The sequence below is a fragment of the Ranitomeya variabilis genome, chromosome 4 (genome assembly GCF_051348905.1).
Source record: "Ranitomeya variabilis isolate aRanVar5 chromosome 4, aRanVar5.hap1, whole genome shotgun sequence".
In the NCBI taxonomy this organism is placed as follows: domain Eukaryota; kingdom Metazoa; phylum Chordata; class Amphibia; order Anura; family Dendrobatidae; genus Ranitomeya; species Ranitomeya variabilis.
The window spans coordinates 44,825,567-44,846,241 of record NC_135235.1 but is presented as its reverse complement, the minus strand read 5'-3'; the positions used below and the strand labels follow the sequence as shown (position 1 = coordinate 44,846,241).

Below are 20,675 nucleotides of genomic sequence, written 5' to 3'. Positions count from 1 at the left end.
GAGCCTCATTATCGTAGGAATGTCAGTTAATTGATTTTCTAAAGCTTTATAGTGTAGTTTTAGGTCAGGGAGACATGTTTAGGGAAGAGCTAGCAAGGTGCAGGGACAGGTAGTGATGGCTACTTGCGGACATGTGCGGCACTTGCGGTTTTGCCCTTGTGGTGAGACAAAAAAACACTGCTAGCAGCGTTTTTTCCATTTCTGCAAATACCACATTTGCCGGATTGCTGCGAAACCGCAAGTGCTGCACATGTCCCCAAGTACCATAGGGAATGAATGAGGCTGAACGCAGTGCTGCCATAAGTGATCCGTTACGTGGCAGACGTGGAAAAACTGCCGGATCTGCTGCAAAAGGCGACTTTCACATCAGCGATTTTTGCCGAAGTCACTGCCGATAGTGTCATACTCACCAAAGGGGGAGGCAGCACTAAAAGTGCCTAGGGCAGCAGAAACTCTAAATACGGCCCTGCAGAGACTCCAGTACTAAACTCTAACCATGGCATACAAAGCCATCCACAACCTGTGTCCTCCATACATCTGTGACCTAGTCTCCTGGTACTTTCCTGCACGTAACCTCCGATTAACACAAGATCTCCTTCTCTACTCCCCTCTCATCTCTTCTTCCCACAACCGCATCCAAGACTTCACCCGTGCTTCCCCCATACTCTGGAACCCTCTACCCCAACACATCAGACTCTCGCCTACCATAGAAACCTTCAAAAAGAACCTGAAGACTCACCTCTTCGGTCAAGCCTACAACCTGCAGTAACCACTGATCCACCAAACCGCTACACGACCAACTCTACCCTCACCCATCCCTTGTAGATTGTGAGCGGGCAGGGTCCTGTCTCCTCCTGTACCAGTTATGACTTGTATTGATTAAGATTATTGTACCTGTTTTTTATTATGTATACCCCTCCTCACATGTAAAGCGCCATGGAATAAATGGCTCTATAATAATAAATAATAATAAATAATAATAATCTTTAATATAGGTGATAACTTACCCATCGGTGGGGATGGGACATTGGGACGTGCACCAATCAGCAGAACAAGGATTTTTTTTTTATCCCCAATGGGACACTTTTTTCCCTTTACAAACTGAAGCAAGAGGTTGGATGCCCAATCATTGCTCCATTTATTCTCTATCGGAAACAGCGGAGTGCAGCTCTCAGCAAAGTCATAGAGAGTGCATAAAGCGCGAGTCGAGTGTTGAGCTGCAAAGTGCCCCTTTCTGCCGATCAGGGCAGGTACCAGCACTCGGACCTCCACCGATCAGGTCCACGTCCTGTCAATAGATAAGAACTTTTTTCAACGGAAGACGCTTTTCACATTTTGTGAAATGTTAAACCTGTCGAAATGCTAATTTTCCTAACAAGACTCTGTGCCGTGATGAATTTCCAGCATCCACATATGATGGATAACAACCAGCATGCAGTCGTATTATCTACGTCTGACGGTTTTATCTTACACCTGCCGTGTGGTGTTCAGGCTGCGGACAGGATGGAGTGTGGGATGTGAGATACTCATCAGTAGTATGATGTGCGTGCAGGGTAGCAGGGAGGGGGAGAATTGCTAAGTGAGATGGGGAAGGAGGAGACTGCCTGCCTGGCTACTGAGCACTGAAGTCTTATTTCCCAGTTCTCTTGCACACAGCAGAGCGGCATGCAGGACTTCTGCTCTTACTGGCTCCTGGATGTTAGAGGCACAATCACTACTGGAGACTTCCATTACGGGATAAGGGGAAGCGAGGTGGCATCCCTAGTCCAGCCCCATTCTGTGGGAGGCAAAATCTTTTTGCAGTTGGATATTTAAGATGTAGGATGCTCCCCGTTTCAAGAATCAAGCGACAGCCCTTTCTCTGGCCGGTGAATGCTGAACCAGCTCCCTGGATTTGTATGATCCCCGAAACACCTGGTGTCTTTCGGATAGGTGCAGTGCCCCCTCCATTTATTGTATCCTGCCCTCACCCTGCTCCTTTGCTACAAGGGGTACCTGCCTGGCAAGTCCCTTGCGACCCTTTCCTACCTTTGATGTCAGTGCCCACTGCACCAGAGCCTGCTGTTCACCAGTTTCCTTTGGCAAATGGGCAGGTAAAATTCCCCCTTAGTCTAAATGTGCATGGTTTGCAGTATAACAGGGATCTGTATACTAAATATCAATTATCGTACATTCTGCAACATAGGTGGGTCATATGGAACACGGCTTTTCATAAACGTAACTTTCATTTCTACACTATATTGTGCCATTTATTTTTTTTGCATTGGATGCAAACAAGTCATTTGAGTTGGAAGCTTCTATATTAATAAATCAATTCTAAATCATCTCCAAGCAGCTACATGAAAAGATAAAAATATAGAAATAAATAAATATATAGGAAAAAAGAAAATGTTTACATTAATAAATACTTAAAAGTAAATAGATTGCATATATACAAGTGGGGAAACTTGATACATTAGATACAGATTAGACATAGAATTTATGATATAGCTCTTAAGCGCTAACATCTATCTATCTATCTATCTATCTATCTATCTATCTATCTATCTATCTATCTATAATCTATCCATCTATTATTTATCTATTATATATCTATTATCTATCTCTCTACCTATCTATTATCTATATATCTATCTATTATCTATCTATCTATTATCTATCTATCTATCTATTATCTATCTATCATCTATTATCTATCTATTATCTATCTATAATCTATCCATCTATTATTTATCTATCTTATTATCTATCTGTTATCTATCTATAATCTATCCATATATCTATTATTTATCTATTATCTATCTATCTATTATCTATCTATCTATCTATCTATCTATCTATCTATCTATCTATGTTTCAGATGATTTGATTCTTTAAAAGGAGTTAATTGGGGGTTGGATAGCTTCATATTAATTATTGGAAATTTGTGTAGCAGGGCAGAATTTTTCATTAGGTGTTTGCTTTGCACTGAGTTAGGATAGAACAGTGGACTTACCTACAGTAATAAGAAAACATGTTGAGATGTACCGAGCTGTGTTTTATGACAAACTGAGCTCTGCTGCATCGGTACTTTGCAGATAACAGCTCCCCAGTAATATTTCTTGAGGAATTCATCCGCTGCTTGGTATCACACAGGGAAGGAACATTGTGCTGTGTGCAATGGGAGCGACAATATTAAACTATTTGTCAGGAACACACTCTGCATTTCAGCTCATCTTTTTCTTTTTGCTGAGTATTACTAGCGATCAGGATTGAGTTTAATTAATCCATTTTTTGCATTCGGTTATATAAAAGTATACTAAGTATACTATACATTTCATAGGTAATAGAAAATTCACTGCAAATTAAAAACTATTTTGCATTTCAGGAAACACTTCTTGTTCTTATTTGAAATGTTAAGAATGTTTAGTTTTCTTAATTCCATATCACGTGTCATAGTAGCAAGTGACCACTAGAGGATCCCAGAGCCAACAAATCCTTTTATAGACATTCGTCAATCAACAGACCATACATATGTGTGTGTGTGTATGTAAATTATCATTATTATAACTAAGTATCTATCTATCTAATATTTATATATATATATATATATATATATATATATATATATAGAGAGAGAGAGAGAGAGAGAGAGAGAGAGAGATATCTATATCTATATTTCTATCTATCAATCTATCTATCAAATGTAAGTATTGTAATATATATATATATATATATATATATACATATATATATATATATATATATATATATATATATGGTCTGTATATGTAGGGCTTTTAAGAGTAGCAGCTGAATTTGGCAACTTTTGGTGCCATAATGTTTGTGTGTCATGTTTCGCTGTCCCATGCAAGACCTCAGGGGTGCAAAACTCTTCAAATTTGATTCTGCGACATCTTTTAATATTTTATCTAATTTGTGTATAGTTCCCTTGAAATAATAAATAAATAAATAAATAAATAAATGAAAAAACCTGTTGAGGTTTCACACCAAACGTTGCACTCAAATGTTCTTTTCTAGACAGGTGATTTTCCGAAAAATCTATAGAAGAAGGGATAATTGGGTCTTGATAAGAGGTGGTCTTCTCAAAGATTTTTTTTTTAGAGAGCTCTTACTATATGCAATAATTTGCTTGGTTAAAAGTAGTTTATTAGGGGTTGACAGCCTCTTGTAAATGATTGGAAATTTGTTTTATATGTTCTTATCCCTTCCAAAATGTGATCTGGGTTAATTGGTTCCTAATTAACAGACTTCAGGGATCATGGCCACCTAGACGATGCTGGCTTGTGAATGACTTAGCTGCTTGTTGGCATCCCCTGGTGCTGAGCTCCGGGGTCCCATACCCCACCTGTCCCTCTAGTTCCTAGTATATAGAGTCCTGTCTGCTCATTCTGTACTTACATAGAAACAAGCAGCATTCTCCAATAAAGACATACATAAAGTCTAACATTTAGTACAGATCTGCTGATTGACATATTTTTATCAGATTTTCAAAACCTAATTAATAAAGTGAATTTTTTAAATATTTTTCTAAATGTACATTTTCTAATAAACCCTAACAAAATTATGTGTAATCAATGCACAAAACGGGTGATAAGTGGGAATAACTTTGTGCTGGGTTCCTTTTATTTTAGAGCTTTTACTGAAGGGTGTATCCCCGTCACACTTGATTTGCAATTTTTGGAACTCCCAAACGGATGACTGGAGAGCGCAAGCTGCGCATGTGCTGCCACCTCTCAGGTCCCAGCGGAGGAACCGCAAACTATCAGACACTTCTGGCATATAAATGTACAAGATGGGAATCCCTTGAATCTAAGGGTGGTTATATAAGATTCTGTACCGGGATCGGATTCCCTTCATATATAAAGACTTGGGAACATTAGAGAAATGGAGATAAAGTGATCAGACGCGGTATCGGTTGGGTTAATATTCGGAGCCCAAAGTAACGCCGCTATTACTAGAACAAAGTGAGTCTACTCTTATGTGTTTTTTGTACATTGGTCACTTGCATCCTGATTGTTTTTGTAGATCGGTCACTTGCATCCTGATTGTCACTGATGTTGCAGTGTTGACTTTGTTATTAAATTGTTGACTTCATTGCGAGAACTCTGCGTTTAGATAGGTCAACAGGACAACCATAGATCAAAATACTACTAAGGGTTTCCAAAATATTTTCCAATATGCATTTGATCTAGTAGATTTAGGCATAGTACATAGTGCATAGATGGGACCCGTATGCTACATTTTTAACCCCTAAGTCCCAAGTGCTTATTACAGTTGTTATTACTCTGTATCTGCAGTGCCTAATCCACATGCTGCATCCAGGGAAGCAATACGATGGCTGTAGAGTAGGATGCCGCATGTTGTCTTCATATGAAAGCATATATCAAAGCTAAAAGTCACCAATATGGACTAATGGGAGATATGTACATATATATTTTACTGGATGACATCAGTATCTTCCTAAAAAATGTATATATCTGCTTCTTCATCGTGACGCTTAAATCCTGTCCATTAGTGAAAGCCCTCTTGGGTCTCCTTCATTATTCAATGATTGTGTGAATGTCTGTATAAGGATTGAGAAATGACAAATTTTAGAAAAAAATTTAAAAAAATTTGGGAAGAGTGGAAAGTAAAGGGAAATCAGGAAAAGGGGTCACGAACGGATGGTTAGTTAATAGCAATTTATACATGAAGGGGCTGAGCTGCGGTTGACTTACAAGACTTAATTGAAAAAAAAATGCATGGAATTGTTGCTGCAGTAAGATAATTAATTTGCCGTTTTGGAGGTTTTCCTGAACGTTTTGCTTTATTTTAAAAAAATTAGTGTAGAAGAAACCACAGATCAATGATCCAATATTATGAACTAGAATGAGCTTAGGTTAAAGAGAGGGCAAAATGGACAATTGCCCAAGGACCTTTATTGTGTGGGGGAACATCGAAAACATCTAAAGCACACCTCTGACAATACTGAACTTTTATTATGAAGCCTTATGACAGGTTTACTAAAATGTCCAGTATTATTAATGATCAGTGATCCATTCTTGTCTGAATCATTTAAAGGGGTGTTGCCAATATGTCATCAATGGTTTAATATGTCCCAGATGTAAAATAAATATTCTTTCTAAATATAATACATTTTATCAACTTCAGATTTCACAGCCCTCCCTAAATCCTAAATAGTAAAAGGCCAGTTAGTGCTTATCTTTCATCAATGCTGGAAACTTCCTTCAGTAGTAGTTAAAGGGGTATTCCCATCTCCAAGATCCTATCCCAATATGTAGTTGCTATAATAATAATGATAATAATAATAATAATAGCAAATTCCTTCAATTAGAATTGTAGTATAGTTTTTCTGATTTGCTATGTCTCTTTCCTCATGTGCAGGGAATTACAGGACCTTAGGTATCCATGGTTGCTAGTGGTCGTAACCATAGATACCTAAGGTCCTGCAGTGCCTGCACATGAGGAAAGAGACATAGAGAATCAGAAGAACTATACTACATTTCAAATTGGAGGTATTTGCTAATATTATTATTATTACACCTACTACACATTGGGTAGGATCTTGGAGATGGGAATACCCCTTTAATTTACGAGTCAAACATGTGCCAGAAGCAAATGGCGGTCATATCCTAAGACAGACTGGATGATTCAACAAGATCTATGTGGAAAGTTAAACAAAGACAAGAAAAAAGATGAAGGCAAACAAGATATTTTGGGCATGGAGGTCCCTTTTTAGAGGCTATTCCTGTGCAGGACATTTTTGGACAGGATCATTTGGGGACAAACCCTGGTGGTCAGGTTTTCATTCCAACTATCAGAAGGAAAAGGTGATAAGTAACTGGAAGCTGCATTTATTTCATTTGTAAAACCAGAGTTGCCAAAAAAACATATATATATATATTAAAAAGATTTCTTAGACCTAATGAAACTGGTATACTTACAGACACTGACATTCATTTTTTAACCATAAGTTTTTTAAAGTGTAAATTCAATCAAAGCCTACATAACCTGATTGATAGCTCCTCAGTGTTCCTCCTCCCTGCTGAGATCTCTCAAAGCTCAGTGCAAGCTGCAGCTGTCAGACAGGCTGCGTGGGCAGAGAGTAAATACATTTGTATTAATCAACTCTCTTACTCTTTAGTTGGGTTCACAAAATGTGAATTTTGATATCAGCCATTCTGACATGAATTTTCATCAGGTATAAGAGGTTTATGTAATAATGTAGGCAGTTTGATTTGGGAAATATGATGCCAGATACACTTTGAATCTTAATATCACCTTCTACGTGACATTATATGACACAGATAGCATTTTTTAGGCAATATTTATTTAAAAAAAATATGTAAATATCCTATGTAATTGCAATTCTGGAGCATCTTATCTTAAAACTCTTCACTGGGGAGTTCATCTGTTATCCCTCCTTGAAATGCATCACTAAATTGAAAACTAGGCCTTACCAGCTCTCTTGTGTACGGTGCATGTCCCTACAGTACCAGTCTGTGCAGACATAGTCCCAATTAATATGAATATCTAGCCTTATGCCATTTAGCATAAATGGAGAGGGGACACATGTGCAAAACGCTATTGAACAACCGCTCACATGCCTTCCACTCTTGAAGGGGGCATTTAGTTGGTATTACAAATGCACTCAGATACTACTCAGGTGGTCCCATAGCAAAATTTGAAATTATACCCAAATTTTGTCCGAAGTCCTGTATGACCACCTTTACCAGCAAGTGCGGTCAGAATTTTAAGAACCTGATAATTTGGCCTCTAATTTGTGCCCTGTGTCTTTTCCCAATGGACTATGATGACGCACACAGTAATGTCACACTCTATGCAATGAAAGGTATCTGTATTAGAGACAACCTCCTAGGAGCGCGTTTGGAGCTCTTTTGGCCTTCAGAACTGCATCATTTCGCTAAGGCATTGTTCCCGCGTTCAGTATTTGGTCAGTATTTTACATCAGTATTTGTAATCGAAAACCAGGAGTGGGTGAGAAATACAGAAGTGGTGACGTGTCTCTATTATACTTCTCAGATTTTACATGGAATTCTGATACGCAAGTTTTTCTCCTTGAAATGATTGTTCCACAATGGGCTCTCAAATCTCTCCAGACCCCCAAAGCATAACATCATGTAAAAAACCCCAAAACACTAATAGCCACCTCACCACTCACCTGCTCATACATCACTTCTAGCTCAGGTCCCCGTTGCCTGCCCGCCTGGTCTTTGATCCTCTTCTTTCTGCAGTCACAGTGTCTTCACTCTAGAACACAACTTCCGGTCATAACCAGGTCTTGGATGTCATAGCACGTCATATCATCTCCATGACCTCCGAGGCCTGGTTGCAGCCAGGAGTTCTGTTGTAGAGTGAAGATATCGGCATGCGACTTGGGAAAGAAGAGGCCATGACAGACGGACGGTGGGCAATAAGCACCAGAGGGATTTTTTTTCCCCTTTTGTTGGCCATTCACATTTCAGCAAAATGGCAGCCACAGCTGAGTTGCTGAATTGCTAATAATAAATTACAAAAACCAAAACCTTTTGAATTGCTCCCATGGTGTATACAAATTCGGATGGTCTGGTCTGATGGGCATCATTCGTGCGGCGTCTGTCCCTCCTTTCCACTGTTAATAGCCGGGTTTGATTCTGCGCCATCTACATACTGTAGCCTAATGAAATCTCACGCCTGCACAGAGCATCGCCAGTTGGGGCAGGCGCACTTTGCTCTGCCCTATTACTGGCAAAGCATAAAACACAACTGTGCATGCGCCGGCATGGACAGCATGCACAGTTATGCTTTATGCTCAGCCTGCAGCAGTGCAGAGCAAAGTGCGCCTGCCATGTTCCTGGCTATGTGGATGATGCAGGATGCATCCATCTCATCAATTAAACCCAGAGGATGGCGATTACCAGTGGAGAGGAGGAACAGACGCCACAGCAATTACACCCATCGGACCAGAACATCTGGATTTACATACAGTGGGGAGCAATTAAAAAAAAATTTGGGATGGGTTCCCAGGGGGGACGTCACCCGATAATATACAACTTTGTTGAATTTATCACTGGCGCTGATGAAGGTGGTGGTATTTGTTCACACACACATGACAAATTTGGTGACCGGTTGACATTAAGTTTTGCACCACGTTTGTCAGAATGATTCTTCACATCCACCTCTGGCCCATTTGTTAATGAGTTGTTCATAGCTACAGGATCCTTATGCCGGATATGTCGCCCTAATCAATACTCTTGGCAGCTTTGCATAATACCAGCCCCAGCCAGTGTAGCAGTGATGGCCAGACCTTGGTCAAAGTTGCTCACATCCCGTAATAATGTTGATTCACAATAAAAATAATTTTATGCTGCATTATGAGGTCGTGTTTCTTATTTTTTTTTACACAGAAGCTCCAATAGTGGAAGTGGTGGTGTTCCTTATAAAGTGGCCTTTCAGTGCAGATAATGAATTAAAGGGAATCTGTCAGCAGGTTTTTGATATGTAATCTGAAGACAGCGTGCTGTAGGGGCTAAACACAGATTTCAGTGATTCCTCTCTTATCAAGCTCTAAGGTTTTGTTTGCTTACAATAATTGTTTTAAGTCCAGTAGCTTGTCATTGCTGTAACTAGCAGGCCCTATGAGCATTAATGCAGCACGCCCCCTTGTGTGATGGGCAGCTCATTATCTATGGACTTTGCACACACAGAGCCTGGTGTGGGCGGGGTTAGCTCTCACAGCTCTGTTTCACTGCTAAATCTAAAAACTCTGATTCAGCCAGAACGGCTGCATCCAGTAAACTAAGTGATACATCATTGGATTCCACTTCTCTTTGCCTACATTATGATGCTCTCAGATGAGATAACAAAAACTGCTGACAGATTCCCTTTAAGTGACGTCACATCATACAGTATAGATCTTCCACAAGATGATGTCACAGCACAGAGATATTACACACAGGGATATCACAGGGAAAAAAAATCTACTTATTAAAGATATAATTTATAGATCGTGGAATTACAAAGTCGCAGAAGTGAAATATAGAAAATTACAAGACCACTGCTGCACATAATACATGATATCACATAATGCACATAATGATTTCTCCATACAGATAATACCGAAAATTATATCATATACTTTATATTATGTCATCTTTTTTTATATTTGGCTGCATGTAATTTTGGTGAAGTAGACTTTTTGCAATGGGTTTTCAGAAAATTCCAGACCATTTGGCTTCTACACCCTTTGTGTTTGCATGACAGTACAAAATGTGTTTGCGACTGTGAAATTTAAATGGTTTAACATTTTTAAAGAAAACCTATTGCAAAAATGCACATAAGTTTAAAAAAGAAAACTTCTCAAAGGTGACCATGCACTTAAAACAATAAGAATATTTTTTTTTAAAAGGGCTTGTCCACTACTGGACAATGCCTTCTTATAGGTCATGGTCCCCAACATACTATACTATGCTGCTCATCATGCAGCGCTGTTTTGCTAGTGTTTACCACATTGAGTGCTCCAGCACTAACTTTTTGTAATTTCTTTCACAGTGGGTTGGAGGTCCTTCTCCTGCATTTGGATTTTCACCTACTTCAAGTGTTGAGATTATTCCCCTTTTGCCACATGTTTACACGTCTACCATCCCCCCTCATGCAGGAAAATGTTGGGTTGAAAAGAAAGCACCTAATTGCAAGGTAACTATAATTTACATTTCCTTTTCCACTCTGATCATACTTTTGGGTGGAGCACAAGGTCACGCTTCACCTATATTCATTGGGAGCCCAGCTTAGACTGGCTCTTTTCCTGTCCACATATTTCACTGATAATGCTGGTGTGACACTGAGTCACTTCTCACAGACAAACCGTGAGTTCGAATGGTTAAGGCGTCCAAGGTCTAAAACAAAACAGAAGGAAGAAACAAAGGCATAGACATGAAACAGGCGAAGGTCAAAATACCAGGAGGATAGCGGATCAGAGCAAAGGGGTTAAAGAGATGAATGGTCAGAACGAGGTCTAAGGTCAGGCAGCAAAATATCAACAAACAGAACACAAGGAACAGAGAGACAAACCACTCAAATGCAGAGTTCTGGGACTAACAGGCCAGTTAAGAAGCGAGGCAATCACCTAGAACAATGAAAACCTGGAGACAGCCAGCACCTCCCAGTCTCAGATTGAATGCCTGAGCTGTCAATCAAAACACCAACAACTCAGCACGCCCCTGCACCAGACTGGACACTGAGCTGTCAATCAAAGCACTGACAGCTTCACCAGGCCCCTGTACCAGATTGAATGGCTGAGCCATCAATAACTATATTTCAGACACACTGAGGGATGGACTCTTGACAGCTGGAAGGACAGCTTAAAGGGGTTTTCAAGGCTTATGATATTAATGATATATCAAGACCTATCGTCACCAACCAGCTGTATGCAGAGCTGGTGGTGATATTGTAGCGTCCCAGGGTTCTGGTCATTGCAGTAATGTCATTCTCCTCTAGGGGGGAGTGATGTTACGTTTGAAGGCAATAAAAGAGATCTCCTCACCAGGTAAACACAATGCATGCAACATGTTCACACTCCAGACCAGAAGGGGGAGCTCTAAGCCTGTTTTAGGTGAACTCCCCTTTAACCCCTTCCCGACATGCGCCGTACTAGTACTGCACTGCCGGCACTGCATTACTGACAGCCGCAGTACTAGTACAGCTCCCCGATCACCGCGGTCTCTCGCTGAGAGCCGCGGTGATCGGGTGCGGGTGTCAGCTGTATATGACAGCAGACACCCCGCAGCAATGCCCACGATCGGCACTATCGCCGATCGCGGGCATTTAACCCCTCTGATGCCGCTGTCAATAGTGACAGCGGCATAGAGGGGGATCGCGCAGGGACGGGGGCTCCCTGCGCTCTCCCACCGGAGCAACGTGATGAGATCGCGCTGCTCCGGTGACCTGGAAGGAGTCCCCGGATCCAAGATGGCCGCGGGACTCCTTCCGGGTCATGAGATGACCCTGCTTGCCAGCGTCTGCTGAGAATTCCTCATAGCAGGCGCCGGCAAGCCTCTGCAATGTGCCTGTCAGATCGATGATCTGACAGAGTGCTGTGCACACTGTCAGATCACCGATCTGTGATGTCCCCTCCTGGGACAAAGTAAAAAAGTTAAAAAAAAAATTTCCACATGTGTAAAAAAAAAAAAAAAAAAAAAATTCCTAAATAAAGAAAAAAAAAAAATTCCCATAAATACATTTCTTTATCTAAATAAAAAAAAAATCACACAATAAAAGTTCACATATTTAGTATCGCCGCGTCTGTAACGACCCCACCTATAAAACTATATCACTAGTTAACCCCTTCAGTGAACACCGTAAAAAAAAAAAAAAACGAGGAAAAAAACAACGCTTTATTCTCATACCGCCAAACAAAAAGTGGAATAACACGCGATCAAAAAGACGGATATAAATAAGCATGGTACCGCTGAAAACATCATCTTGTCCCACAAAAAAAAGCCGCCATACAGCATCATCAGCAGAAAAATAAAAAAGTTATAGCTCTCAGAATAAAGCGATGCAAAAACAATAATTTTTTTAGATAAAATAGTTTTTATTGTGTAAAAGCGCCAAAACATAAAAAAAATTACATCAATGCAGTATCGCTGTAATCGTACTGACCCGAAGAATAAAACTGCTTTATCCTTTTTACCAAACGCGGAATGGTATAAACGCCCCCCCTAAAAGAATTTCAGGAATTGCTGATTTTTGTTCATTCCGCCTCCCAAAAATCGGAATAAAAAGCGATCAAAAAATGTCATGTACCCGAAAATGGTACCAATAAAAACGACAACTCGTCTCGCAAAAAATAAGATCTCACATGACTCTGTGGACCAAAATATGGAAAAATTATAGCTCTCAAAATGTGGTGATGCAAAAACTATTTTTTGCAATAAAAAGCGTCTTTCAGTGTGTGATGGCTGCCAACCATAAAAATCCGCCCAAAAAACGCTATAAAAGTAAATCAAATCCCCCTTCATCACCCCCTTAGTTAGGGAAAAATAATACAATTTAAAAAAATATATTTATTTCCATTTTCCCGTTGGGCTACTTTCACACTAGCGTCGGTACGGGGCCGTCGCGCTGCGTCGGCCCGACATACTGACGCATACTGTGCAAGCGTCGCACAACGGGGGCAGCGGATGCTGTTTTTCCACGCATCCGCTGCCCCATTGTGAGGTGCGGGGAGGTGGGGGCGGAGTTCCAGCCGCGCATGCGCGGTCGGAAATGGTGGACCGTCGGCACAAAAAAAGTTACATGTAATGTTTTTTGCTGCCGGCGGTCTGCCACAACACGACGCAACCGTCGCACGACGCTTGCGACGTGTGTCAATATGTCGCTAATGTTAGTCTATGGGGAAAAAATGCATCCTGCAGATGACTTTGCAGGATGCGTTTTTTCACCAAAACGAAGCATTGCGACGTATGCAAAAAAACGCCAGTGTGAAAGTAGCGCTAGGGTTAGGACTAGGGTTAGGGCTAGGGTTAGGGTTGGGGTTAGGGCTAGGGTTAGGGCTGGGGTTAGGGTTGGGGTTAGGGTTTCAGTTAGAATTGGGGAGTTTTCACTGTTTAGGCACATCAGGGGCTCTCCAAACGCGACATGGCGTCCGATCTCAACACGTTTGTTTGCGTTAAAAACGCATGCGTTTTTATAGAAAAAAACCAGAACACACACTGAAAAGTCACCCACCACCATCAAGGTGATAAAGGGATCCAAACCCTAACCCTAAACCTACCCCTAAACTCACCCCTAACCATTTAATGAACATTTTCTGACAGTCATAGTGCCACGTATTTCAGTGCCACGTATTTCAGTGCCACGTATTTCAGTGCCACGATATTTCAGTGCCACAATATTTCAGTGCCATGTCTTTCAGTGCCACGATATTTCAGTGCCACGTATTTCAGTGCCACAATATTTCAGTGACATGTATTTCAGTGCCACGTCTTTCAGTGCCACGATATTTCAGTGCCACGTATTTAAGTGCCACGATATTTCAGTGAAATACGTGGCACTGAAATATCGTGGCATTTACGTGAAATACGTGGCACTTATATACGTGGCACTTATATACGTGGCACTTATATACATGGCACTTATAAACGTGGCTCTTAAATACGTGGCCACTGAAATATCGTGGCACTTATATACGTATATACGTATATACGTATATACGTATATAAACGTATTTCAGTGCCACGTATTTCAGTGCCATGTATTTCAGTGCCACGTATTTCAGGTTAGGGTTAGGGGTAGGGTTAGGGTTTTTTGTTTTTTTCTCGTTTTCTTGTGTTTTTCTATAAAAACGCATGCGTCTAAAAAACGCATGCGTTTTACCGCGTTTACATGTGTTTTTTCACACATGCGTTTTTTTTAAAAAACGCATGCAGATAAAAATGCAAGTGTGAAACCAGCCTTACCCTTGGGAAAATAAAAACGTGGGGGCTAAAATATAATTTTCGTGGAAAAAAAAATATTTTTTATTTTCACGGCTCTGCGTGATAAACTGTAGTGAAACACTTGTTGGTTCAAAGTTCTCACAACACATCTAGATAAGTTCCGTGGGGGGTCTAGTTTCCAATATGGGGTCACTTGTGGGGGGTTTCTACTGTTTAGGTACATCAGGGGCTCTGCAAATGCAACATGACACCTGCAGACCAATCCATCTAAGTCTGCATTTCAAACGGCGCTCCTTCCCTTCCGAGCTCTGCCGTGCGCCCAAACAGTGGTTCCCCCCAATGTATGGGGTATCAGCGTACTCAGGACAAATTGGACAATAACTTTTTTGGTCCAATTTCTCCGGTTACCCTTGGGGAAAAAAAATTGCGGGCTAAAACATCATTTAGTGGAAAGAAAAAATGATTCTTTAATTTTCATAGCGCTACATTCTAAACTTTAGTGAAACAATTGGGGGTTAAAAGTGCTCACCACACATCTAGATAAGTTCCTTATGGGGTCTTCTTTCCAAAATGGTGTCACTTGTGGGGGTTTCCACTGTTTAGGCACGTCAGGGGCTCTCCAAACACGACATGGGTTCCGATCTCAATTCCAGCCAATTTTGCATTGAAAAGTCAAATGACGCTCCTTCCCTTCCGAGCTCTGCCATGCGCCCAAACAGTGGTTTATCCCAATATATGAAGTATCAGCGTACTCAGGACAAATTGCACAACAACTTTTGTGGTCCAATTTATCCTGCTACCCTTGGGAAAATAAAAAATTTTGGGGCAAAAAGATCATTTTTTGTGAAAATTAATATTAATTTTCTTTTACGGCTCTACATTATAAACTTCTGTGAAGCACTTGGAGGTTCAAAGTGCTCACCACACATCTAGATTAGTTCCTTAGAGGGTCTATTTTCCAAAATGGTGTCACTTGTGGGGGTTGCCACTGTTTAGGCACGTCAGGGGCTCTCCAAACATGACATGGGTTCCGATCTCAATTCCAGCCAATTTTGCATTGAAAAGTCAAATGGCGCTCCTTCCCTTCTGAGCTCTGCCATGCGCCCAAACAGTGGTTTATCCCAATATATGAAGTATCAGCGTACTCAGGACAAATTGCACAACAACTTTTGGGGTCTAATTTATCCTGCTACCCTTGGGAAAACAAAAAATTTGGGGCAAAAAGATCATTTTTTGTGAAAATTAATATTAATTTTTTTTACGGCTCTACATTATAAACTTCTGTGAAGCACTTGGAGGTTCAAAGTGCTCACCACCATCTAGATTAGTTCCTTAGAGGGTCTACTTTCCAAAATGGTGTCACTTGTGGGGGTTTCCACTGTTTAGGCACATCAGGGGCTCTCCAAACACGACATGGGTTCCGATCTCAATTCCAGCAAATTTTGCATTGAAAAGTCAAATGGCGCTCCTTCCCTTCCGAGCTCTGCCATGCGCCCAAACAGTGGTTTATCCCCATATATGAAGTATCAGCATACTCAGGACAAATTGCACAACTTTTGGGGTCCAAGTTATCCTGCTACCCTTGGGAAAATAAAAAATTTGGGGCAAAAAGATCATTTTTTGTGAAAATTAATATTAATTTTTTTTATGGCTCTACATTATAAACTTCTGTGAAGCACTTGGAGGTTCAAAGTGCTCACCACACATCTAGATTAGTTCCTTAGAGGGTCTACTTTCCAAAATGGTGTCACTTGTGGGGGTTTCCACTGTTTAGGCACGTCAGGGGCTCTCCAAACACGACATGGGTTCCGATCTCAATTCCAGCCAATTTTGCATTGAAAAGTCAAATGGCGCTCCTTCCCTTCTGAGCTCTGCCATGCGCCCAAACAGTGGTTTATCCCAATATATGAAGTATCAGCGTACTCAGGACAAATTGCACAACAACTTTTGGGGTCCAATTTATCCTGCTACCCTTGGGAAAATAAAAAATTTGGGGGCAAAAGATCATTTTTTGTGAAAATTAATATTAATTTTTTTTACGGCTCTACATTATAAACTTCTGTGAAGCACTTGGAGGTTCAAAGTGCTCACCACCATCTAGATTAGTTCCTTAGAGGGTCTACTTTCCAAAATGGTGTCACTTGTGGGGGTTTCCACTGTTTAGGCACATCAGGGGCTCTCCAAACACGACATGGGTTCCGATCTCAATTCCAGCAAATTTTGCATTGAAAAGTCAAATGGCGCTCCTTCCCTTCCGAGCTCTGCCATGCGCCCAAACAGTGGTTTATCCCCATATATGAAGTATCAGCGTACTCAGGACAAATTGCACAACTTTTGGGGTTCAATTTATCCTGCTACCCTTGGAAAAATAAAAAATTTGGGGCAAAAAGATCATTTTTTGTGAAAATTAATATTAATTTTTTTTTATGGCTCTACATTATAAACTTCTGTGAAGCACTTGGAGGTTCAAAGTGCTCACCACACATCTAGATTAGTTCCTTAGAGGGTCTACTTTCCAAAATGGTGTCACTTGTGGGGGTTTCCACTGTTTAGGCACGTCAGGGGCTCTCCAAACACGACATGGGTTCCGATCTCAATTCCAGCCAATTTTGCATTGAAAAGTCAAATGGCGCTCCTTCCCTTCCGAGCTCTGCCATGCGCCCAAACAGTGGTTTATCCCAATATATGAAGTATCAGCGTACTCAGGACAAATTGCACAACTACTTTTGGGGTCTAATTTATCCTGCTACCCTTGGGAAAATAAAAAATTTGGGGCAAAAATATCATTTTTTGTGAAAATTAATATTAATTTTTTTTACGGCTCTACATTATAAACTTCTGTGAAGCACTTGGAGGTTCAAAGTGCTAACCACCATCTAGATTAGTTCCTTAGAGGGTCTACTTTCCAAAATGGTGTCACTTGTGGGGGTTTCCACTGTTTAGGCACGTCAGGGGCTCTCCAAACACGACATGGGTTCCGATCTCAATTCCAGCCAATTTTGCATTGAAAAGTCAAATGGCGCTCCTTCCCTTCCGAGCTCTGCCATGTGCCCAATCAATGGTTTACCCCAACATTTGGGGTATCGGCGTACTCAGGACAAATTTTACAACGACTTTTTTGGTCCAATTTCTCCTGTTACCCTTGGTAAAATAAAACAAATTGGATCTGAAGTAAACATTTTGTGAAAAAAAAGTTAAATGTTCAATTTTTTTTAGACATTCCAAAAATTCCTGTGAAGCACCTGAAGGGTTAATAAACTTTTTGAATGTGGTTTTGAGTACCTTGAGGGGTGTAGTTTTTAGAATGGTGTCACTTTTGGGCATTTTCTGTCATATAGACCCCTCAAAGTCACTTCAAGTGTGAGGTGGTCCGTAAAAAAAATGGTTTTGCAAATTTTGTTGCAAAAATGAGAAATCGCTTTTCAACTTTTAACCCTTATAACTCCCTAACAAAAAAAAATTATGTTTCCAAAATTGTGCTGATGTAAAGCAGACATGTGGGAAATGTTGTTTATTAACTATATTATGTGATATAACTCTCTAATTTAAGGGCATAAAAACGAAATATTTGAAAATTGCGAAATTTTCATAATTTTAGACAAATTTCTGTTTTTTTTCACAAATAAATGCAAGTCATATCGAAGAAGTTTTACCACTATCATAAAGTACAATATGTCACGAGAAAACAGTCTCAGAATCACCAGGATCCGTTGAAGCGTTTCAGAGTTATGACCTCATAAATTGACAGTGGTCAGAATTGTAAAAATTGGCCGTGTCAGTTAGGTGAAAACAGGCTTCGGGGTGAAGGGGTTAAAAGATCCTGATCTGGAGGGAAAGGGAGTTCAGAGTTCAGTTCCTGTCAGGAAGACAGAGGGAGAGGAAGGAGTGGAGTCCTGGAACCTGAAGGGCTGCAGCTCCTGGAAGAAGACACTAAAGCGAACATATTGCAGAGAGTGTGCAGGAAAGCAGAGCACAGGAGAGGAATATCAGAGGGAGACCAGCCAGGAGGAGGCTGCCTCCTTCTGAGGTGCAGAATTCCAGTAGCCAGAATACCGAGGGAGTAAGGATCTCTACGCTTTACTTCAGAGACTGGCAGGACAGCTAATTGCAAGTTACCTGTCTGCCCCTACACCCAGGAGGCACGGTGGCAACTCTCAGAGGCCGGGGTGTGCTAGAGTCCCTGTAAAAAGCCTCAGGCCACCGGTCATATGGTCATATGGGTTTGTCCCATCCATCTGGGGGACAGAGAAAGAGACATAACATCTAGAACACCTACAACAGTTGGAGGACCTTATGAGAGGCTCAGCAGTAAGGTACTACAACACACAGGTGCTAGAGGAAGGCTACTGATTTCCACCTGGATAAGGGGACCCTGGATTTGCCTCCAAACCGGCTGGACTCTGCCTGCCCTGTGGTCTGTACCCTGGACTGTGGATGCTGAAGACTTCAGTAAAAAGGTAAAGAGACTTCAACCTCGTTCTTCACTGCACCTCTCACCATCCACCATCTACACTCTGGGAAGCCCTGGGTATACACTTCACCTGTGGTAAGGTATACCATCTAGCTGCCATAACATCACCCCAGCGGACCCCTTAAAGCAGCGTCGGTCACCCTGACGAATACCACAGGTGGCGTCACGAACATAAACTCTATCCCTTTAAAGACCTTTCCCTTTTACAACGGACGTCCCTAGGGCCACGGACCGGGTCAGCCACCGTGACATCCCCTTGAGAACCGAAGGACCCGGTACCGAGTACCCCACTGCCCTATGGGGGCGATCAAATATGATAGTGAGAAGGAGTCAAATAGCACAGTTCAGTTCACTGCACAGTGGTTGCTCTGAGATGCTGCAGAATCCAATGAGCATTAAGCTGCAGCACCTGGGAGCGGCCACTACACAGTGAATAGAGATGTGTTTGCATCTAGACGACACCGCTGCTGCAGACAACTGACTGGTGGGGGGCTGCATGTTGGATTCCTACCTATCTGATACTGGTAGCCTAATCTAAGGATGCATCATTAATATGATAAACCTGGAATCCCATTTAATGAATATTTTTTGGGTTTTAAAAATAGCTTAAAGCGTCATTCTCATGATTCCAAAATGGTTATAATTGCAAAGTGTTTGAAAAACAAGCAACTTTGCAACTAATTTGTTACTCAAGAAAAATGCTGAAAAGACAATTTTGTATATCTCCACAATGAGAAATGATACTTTTTGGATCCCGGTCAGACGCCTCTCACACAGCCAAATCAGATCTCACACTTTGCACTGACGAGGGGCAGTACCCCGAAACACAGTGTCTGCAAATTGAGATTCTGGTTTGGATTTTATCATAAGTCATGTGACAAGGCTCGTTAATGGGTCGACATTGACTGTTAGGATTGCTACTTCCAATAGGTGGCAAGAGAGTTCTAATCCTCTTCCTCTCTGAAGAGACAATTTGCATATTTTGCCAGAGAAGCATTGCGGCTTTAAGTCTCTTCATCTCGGCATGCTTAACATGTCACTCTCCGCAAGGAGAAACGATACTTCTTGGATCCCTCTTTCTCAAGAACAGAAAGCTTTCCTATTACATTGCTTACAGCTTGCTGTCAAGGTTATCGGCCAACTCTGCAGTCAGTGATCTCTTAGACTAGACAGGGAGCACAGCACTTTCTAATAGAGCTTGTTGTTACATATCTGGGGCTGGACGGACTGCTAGATCCAACCAGCTTCAGTGCTCATGTTCTCCTCTGATGCAAAGCTGGTTCTGCTTGCATTACTGGAGAGGGCTCAGACTGGGCCAGTTGCGCAATGATGCCAATTGTCAATCAAGTAGAAAGTCACCGCCTGCTTCAAACAGGAAGCTGGGCAGAGGTGTCTTCCTGAAGAAGAGCATTACACAACCACTTTAAGACTTTTTTCACATTTCATACTTTTTACGCATGTTGTCTTACAGGTAGACAGAGCAAATAAAAGAGATGAGAATATCGGCAGGCTGGTTTCTTATTTACAAAGTACCAGTTCAGTGCCTGTGTTTTTTTCTGGCAATTTTTGGTGCGATTTGCATATTATTAATCATGTGATTCATTTATCATGTGCTTCAAGGATTATTACTAGAATTACCTGATTATAACATCAAAAACATTCCTGAAAACTCTGTATACATTAACACCTGCATTTTTTTAAGCAAAGTGCAGGGAAAAATGGTGCACTAAATGTAACACTTTTTCATAACATTCATGGGCTGA

At 41.1% G+C, this 20,675-nt stretch overlaps 1 protein-coding gene across 1 annotated transcript in view; it reads left to right on the top strand.

Annotated features, from left to right (window-relative positions):
- Positions 1-1,617: 1,617 nt before the first annotated feature.
- The window catches only part of TCERG1L (transcription elongation regulator 1 like), a 268,237-nt gene continuing 249,179 nt past the window's right edge, over positions 1,618-20,675 (top strand). Inside the window, exons 1-2 of the mRNA XM_077258434.1 lie at positions 1,618-2,093; positions 10,555-10,698. Of these exons, the coding sequence (XP_077114549.1) occupies positions 1,824-2,093; positions 10,555-10,698 (414 nt within the window). The 5' untranslated portion in view covers positions 1,618-1,823. The remainder of the gene's footprint in view (positions 2,094-10,554; positions 10,699-20,675) is intronic.